We start from the raw sequence: 6,815 nt of genomic DNA on the forward strand, positions 1-6,815 counted from the left end.
TCATTTCTTATCACCCATATTAGGCCATTTTGTATGAAGCTCCTTTTGCGATTTCATGAAATTCACATTTCTTCTTAAGGTACCTTATGTGGTGTATTATCTTCAATAAAGAAATTCCTTGTTCATCATGGCATTCCTTGTATTTCTTAGCAATTGCTCTTGCTATTTCCATTGGGCAACTACCCATGGTTAATTGTATTGACCTATCTTGTTCTTTTGACCAAAAGTGTTGATTACTTTTAGCATTTGCACTAGCTATGTTATTGTCTATAATAGGCTTGTCAATGCTCTTCTTATTAAGTTGTGTGGCTTCATTATGTGAGATTTCTCAGTGCTTAGAGTGAAGGCTTGGTCTTTGCATATGGATCGCTACATCATTTTGAATAATTGACTCAAAGTGCAATGTGTGCATCGGATTGTCATGATATGGACTTGGAATGGGTTTGATTTAAAAGTTATGTGCTCTCCGTGTAGAGATCCATACGCCTTGCCATCAATTGGCCTACCATGATGGTCTGATCATTAAGACATCCATGGGGTCTCGTGTTTTTGTGAATCAGTATCATGTTGTTGATGGTCAAGAATGCAGAAAAGCCTTTGCAAAATGCCTCTTTCAAGAGCTTGGCTAGGATTGAAGCCAGTGTTTCCTTGGCTTTTCTATTTTGCAGCTTTTTAATGGCCTCTTTCATGCATGATGGTGGTTAGTTTGGAGCTCATAGGACGAGGAATGTTAATTACATCGGATATAGGCTGGCTACAGCCATCATAGAGGTTATGACCATAGGCTTTTCAAAGACTTAGATACTGATCTGGAGCAGCCCCAACCTGCCACGTGGTAGTCGGCATTCTCTTGTACAGGCCATGTGGCAAACCTGCACTGCTGCTGACGACCTGTATTGTTGATGTCCCACTGTACATGCTGATGTCAGCTGCCTGATGTGTTGCTGTTCTGCCCTACCCTGGAGCCTGTTCTGGCTGTCACTGGGCTGTGTGGATGGCCATGGGCTGCCAGATGCCCATGGCAATTCCACAGCACTTATCTTGAATATCAAAATCCTCCTTAGCAAATACCTGCAAAAACTGAGAGCCCAAGCAGCCAGGCCGCCAAGAGTAGTATAGATGAAGCTTGGCTTGCAATATGAATTTTCTCACCAGGTCCTCCACATCAGTCAATCCTTTGCTGCTTGGGATGGTACTCTTCCCCTTCAAGGGTATGGATGATGCCAATATAACTGCCAAGGTCTCTTGCCATCTCCTGCCCATATGCACAGCATGCAGCATATTGATGTTAGATGTTCTCTGCCTTAACGGAGATAAAAAGCCCATTCTCATAGAAAGAAACCATTACAACTGCGGCATGCTTCAAGATTGATAAAAACCTTGTGACCATCATTTAGTTCACACATAAAAGGCAATCTCAGGATAGCAGAACTTAGCATGTCAAGCTCCTTATTAATCATGCTGCAACAAATGCATGCAGCCTCGTATCTGCCTGCTATCTTTCAAACATTTATCTGTCGCCACATTTGACATCTTTCCAGGGCTTCATTCCCCTTCCCAGAGGCTGCATGAAGGTTGGAGAGAATTATATATGGTGCAGTAACATCTGCATACAGTTCAGTCATGTGCTGTGCAGCACGTTTTCCTCTCTCCAGATCACCCATGCTTCTGCAGGCTCCAAGCAAGCCCATCCATGACACAACAGTCGGTTGAAAAGGCATCCTATTGATTAAATCCTCAGCGTCATTCAACTGTCCCACCCTCCCAAGTAAATCGATCATGCAGTCAAAATGCTGCATAGCTGGAACAATGCCATGATCTTGATGCATGCAAAGCAGATAATGCTTACCCTCATCCACAAGACCAGTATGGCTACATGCAGAAAGAATACTTACAAGAGTGACCTCGTCTACTGTCATTCCTTCTTGCTCCATCTGAAGCAAAAGCTGAAGGGCCTCCTTAGCATGTCCATGGCAAGTGCAAGCCGTAATAATGGCCGTCCACATGATAGAATTCCGTTCGGTCATTGTGTTAAAGACCTTCAATGCATCCTCAAGGTTCCCACACTTGCCATACATGTTCAAAATGGCAGTTCTCACTACAACATCCAACTCGTATCCGCAGTACATAACATGTTCATGCAGAAGTCTGCCTTCTGGTAGAGCTCCCAGGTGAGCACAGGAGTCAAGAATGCTGACTAATGTGACCTTGTCTGGAATTGTCCCACTTTCCAGCATCCCGTCAAAGAGTTGGAGAGCCTCCTTGCCATGCCCCTGCCGTGCACATGCTGTGATCATGGCATTCCATGAGGCCACACTTCTCTCACGATTTCTTTCAAACATCTTTTGAGCATCCTCTAGACTGCAACATTTTGCATACATGTTAATAAGTGCATTTTCAATGACAACATCACACTCAAAACCACTCCTTACAATAAGATTGTGTATCTGTTTTCCATCCCCTAAGGCTGCCAGACTGACACATGCAGAAAGAATACTAACAAAAGTGATCCTGTCTGGAAATACTCCTCTTCTGTACATTTGATCAAACAGCTTGAGAGCTTCCCTTCCATTCCCATGCTGAGAATACACTGAAATCATGGCATTCCATGATGCCACGTTTTGCTCAGGCATTTCATCAAAAACTTTACGTGCATCCTGTATAAGGCCACATTTACCATACATGTTGACAATAGCATTGACTAAAGCAACATATGATACAAATCCACTGTGCATGATGCGGCTGTGAATTGTCTTCCCTTGACTAAGGTTACCTGGGCCAGCACATGCATCAACAATGCTGATGAGAGTGACTTCGTCTGGAATCAATCCTTCCATTTCCATTTGACTAAACATTTGCAGAGCTTCCTTGACATGGCCAGCATGGCCATGTAGTGCAATCATCACATTCCAGGATACCACATTCCGCTCTAGCATTTCTTCAAAATTTCTCTTAGCATCCACTATGCTGCTGCACTTGCCATACATGCTAATCATGGCATTACAAACAGCATCATCTAACAAACACGAATTACAGATGATACGAGCATGCATATGCTTGCCTTTAATTAAGGCTGCCTGACAAGTGCATGCACACAGGATGTTGACAAATGTGGCAGAATTTGGAAGCAGCCCTTCAACAAGCATTTCCTCAAAGAGCTGAAGAACCTTATCGACATACCCGGACAGCAAAAATACTGCAATCATTGTGTTCCAAGAGATTGTATCCCTTTCAGACATGGAATAAAATACTACACATGCATTTTCCAAACTGTGGCACCTGCCATACATACTAACAAGTGATGTGGCCACAGAAGTATCCAACTCAAATCCATTGGTGATTATGCAGGCATGCATTCGCTTGCCATGGGCCAAAAATGCTTGGCCATCACATGCAGAAAGAATGCAGATATAAGTGACCTTGTCAGCAACCACTCCTTCACTCTGCATCTGTTCGAATAGTCGGAGGGATTCCTTGTCATAACCACAGTGACCATATGCCATAATCATAGCATTCCATGACATTACATCCCTTACAAGCATTTTGTTAAAAACTCTCTGAGCATCCTTCAGGCTGCCACACTTGCCATACATGTTAACAAGGGCAGTACACACAACCAGATTTGAGTCCAATCCAGTGTCTATGATAGAGGCATGGATCCCCTTTCCTGCAATCACAGCTTCCTGTCTGGCACAGGCAGAAAGGATAGTAACGCATGTGACTATGTCTGGAGTTAGCCCCTCCCATTTCATTTGATCAAAGATCTTGAGAGCCTCTTGTAGACTATTGTGTTGAGTATAAGCTGCAATAATGGCATTCCACGAGACCACGTTCTGTTTAACCATTTTGTCAAACATCCTCCTAGCATCTTCCAAGTTTCCACATTTTCCATACATGTTGATGAGTGCATTTGCTACAACGACATCCGAATCTAATCCCCACTGAATGATGCATGCATGAATACTGTGGCCTTCAACAAGGGCTGCCTGGCCAGCACAAGCATCAAGAACATTGATAAAAGTTACCCTGTCAGGTGCCATTCCCTCTTTCTCCATTTGGTCAAACAATTGAATAGCAAACATCCCATGCCCACATTGCATGTATGCTGCAATCATGCTGGTCCATGATACAGAATTCTGCTTCGGCATTTTCTTAAACAAAAGTAAGGCATCATCCAAGCTCCCGCCCTTGCCGTACATGTTGATAAGTGCATTCCCCACTGTGATATCTGTCTCAAATCCATGGCAGATCACATCTGAGTGGATCCATTTACCTTCAAAAAGTGCTGCCTGGCTTGCACAAGCAGAAACCAGATTGACAAAGGTGATCTCATCAGGGTTCACACCCTTCTCGTACATTTTGTCCACTAGTCCAAGGACATTATTCAATAGCCCATTCTCAGCATAGCACGTTATCATTGCATTCCACAAGACCACATTCTGCTCATCCATTTTATGAAAGATCCTTCGTGCGTTCTCCACGCTGCCACACTTTCCATACATTTTGACGAGAGAAGTAACAACAGAGCTATCTGACTCAAAACCACATCCCACTACACTAATGTGAATTTGCTCACCTTCGGCCAGGCTTTTAAGACTGGCACATGCCTCAAGAAGAGTGACATAAGTAACCCGGTCAGGATTGACCCATTCTCCTTGCATTCGGTCGAAAAGTTTGAGTGCATCTTTCTCACGCTGCTGCTGGGCAAACCCTGCAATCATAGCATTCCAGGAAATCGAGTTTCGCTCTGGCAAACTCTCAAAAATCCTCCATGCATCATTGAGACTGCCACACTTGCAGTACATATTGACGAGGGCAGTCCCAAGAACAACATCCAGCTCACACCCACTCCAGACAAGGCACGAATGCATCTGTTTGCCTTCACCTAAGGATGCCTGGGCAGCACATGCATCAAAAATGCTGACAAAGGTGACTTTATTCGGGAGCACCCCATGCCACTGCATCTGATAAAAAAGTTGAAAGGCATCCTTAGAATGCCCTAGCTGGGCATACCCGGCAATCATTGCATTCCAGGAGATCATGTCCCGCAAAGGCATTTCGTTGAAAATTTTCCTTGCATCCTCCAGGCTGCCGCATTTACCATACATACTAACAAGGGCTGTCCCCATGATAACCTCACCCTCACAACCGTCACAGATCATGTGGAAGTGCATTTGCTTGCCTTTTGGAAGGTCTGCCTGGCTGGCACACGCAGACAGTATGTTGACAAAGGTAAACCTGTCTGGTAGCACCCCTTCCCTCTGCATTTTACCAAAGAGGAAAAGACAGTCATTTCCGTTTCCATGCTGGGCATATGCTGCAAACATGGCATTCCACGAGATTGCGTCACGTTCAGGTATTTTTTCAAACGTCCTATGTGCTTCATGGAGGCTGCCGCACTTACCATACATATCGACGATTGCTGTTGCCACAAACATGTCCAATTCAAGGCCCATTCGCACAGCACAGGCGTGCATCCGCTTACCTTCAAGCAGGTCCCCCTCGCGGGCACAACCACAAAAAACATTAACAAAGGTGATCTTGTCTGGATGAATTTCCTCCTGGTCCATCTGATCAAAGAGCATAAGAGCCCTCCTACCCTGGCCATGATGTACGTGTGCTCTGAGCATGGCATTCCACGAGAGCACGTTTCGATCGTGCATTGTGGCAAACCAAGCTGTTGCATCCGCAAGAGTTCCACACTTATCATACATCCGCAAAATGAGGTGTGCGAGGAGGAGATTTTTCTCGAGGCCAGCTTTGATTATGTAGTGATGGAGGCGCTTGCCATCCAGAAGAGCCTTGGGATTCTCACAAGCTCGCAAGAGAGAGGCAAAAGTAGAAGCGTCCAGGGAGGTACCTGATGCATGGAGGTGATGGAAGGCTTGCTTCGAGGATGTGGTAGTACGCAAGAATGGAAGAATTCCCATAGGAAGAAGGCCATGATACAACCATGCAAATGGAAGGGAACTCCAAACAACAAAACAAATTTGCAATCTTACTCAAGGCCTGCCACAAGTACAAGGAAACTAGCAAAAACGCCCTATTAATTAATTTGCTTGGGCTCGACTAAACGCTAATCATGGGCTCGATTAAACGCTTATCCTAAGCGATTGGACTGAATTGTGACAACGTTGGAAAAATGGCTATTTGAATTAATCGAAGGGAGCTTCATGCATGATTAACGAAAGAATTGTGATGCCTGACATGAGCTTGTGGAAGGAATTGTGATGCTTGATTAACATAAGCTTGTGGAGATCTCTGCTAAGGGTTAGGGCTCGAAGCTCTATTGAGCTCCATTAAGCTCCCTCGGGATGCCCAGTGCCCACCAACAAGAGGGGTCAAGCTGACGCAAAACGTGTGTAATCACCAGCGGAAATCGTGGCCCATAAAGTTCAGAAGACTAGTGAAGCAAAGAACCAGTTGGAGATACTTCCATCTCTTTTGTAAAGACATTGAAGAATGGTCTGGATGGACTGCATGTTATTGAAATCGCCTGCCTCAAGCACGACCTCCAACGCATTAACCTTAGAAAGAGGGAGATCTTGAAGGAGATGCAAGGAGATTTCTTCTCCTACACTTGGACATCCAACCCAAAACGCTCTATTTGTTGCGAATATAGTTGCTTACTCGCGAGACTGTGGTGTCTTTATGCTCTTCCTGGGCAAGATCCGAACGGAGGAAGAATCCCCAAGTAGTTTCTTTCGGCATACTAGGGGAAAGCGACCCTCGTGGACTTTCGCTTCGTGGGACGAGGATTTGATCAAGCGACGATCTTGTTTGCAGGTAAACAGGAATGGTTGGTTTCAAGCTCG

The 6,815-nt window shown here is 44.9% G+C and overlaps 1 protein-coding gene across 2 annotated transcripts; it reads right to left on the reverse strand.

The window, feature by feature from the left end:
• Positions 1–872: 872 nt before the first annotated feature.
• LOC147897934 (pentatricopeptide repeat-containing protein At3g09040, mitochondrial-like) lies at positions 873–5,965 on the reverse strand. 2 transcript variants are annotated; one of them, XM_087380871.1, is made up of 2 exons: positions 1,153–5,965; positions 873–1,071 (listed from the first exon to the last, which is right to left on the reverse strand). In XM_087380871.1, the coding sequence occupies exon 1, from the start codon at positions 5,928–5,930 to the stop codon at positions 1,503–1,505; it is 4,428 nt and encodes a 1,475-aa protein (XP_087236997.1). In that variant the 5' UTR covers positions 5,931–5,965; the 3' UTR covers positions 873–1,071; positions 1,153–1,502. The 2 variants fall into 2 exon arrangements, with proteins under 2 accessions (XP_087236997.1, XP_087236998.1); XM_087380872.1 differs by having other exon boundaries at positions 873–1,080.
• Positions 5,966–6,815: the final 850 nt, after the last annotated feature.

This window comes from Dipteris shenzhenensis, chromosome 10 (genome assembly GCF_047967505.1).
Source record: "Dipteris shenzhenensis isolate YYH24624 ecotype China chromosome 10, Dip_SZ_1.0, whole genome shotgun sequence".
NCBI lineage: Eukaryota > Viridiplantae > Streptophyta > Polypodiopsida > Gleicheniales > Dipteridaceae > Dipteris > Dipteris shenzhenensis.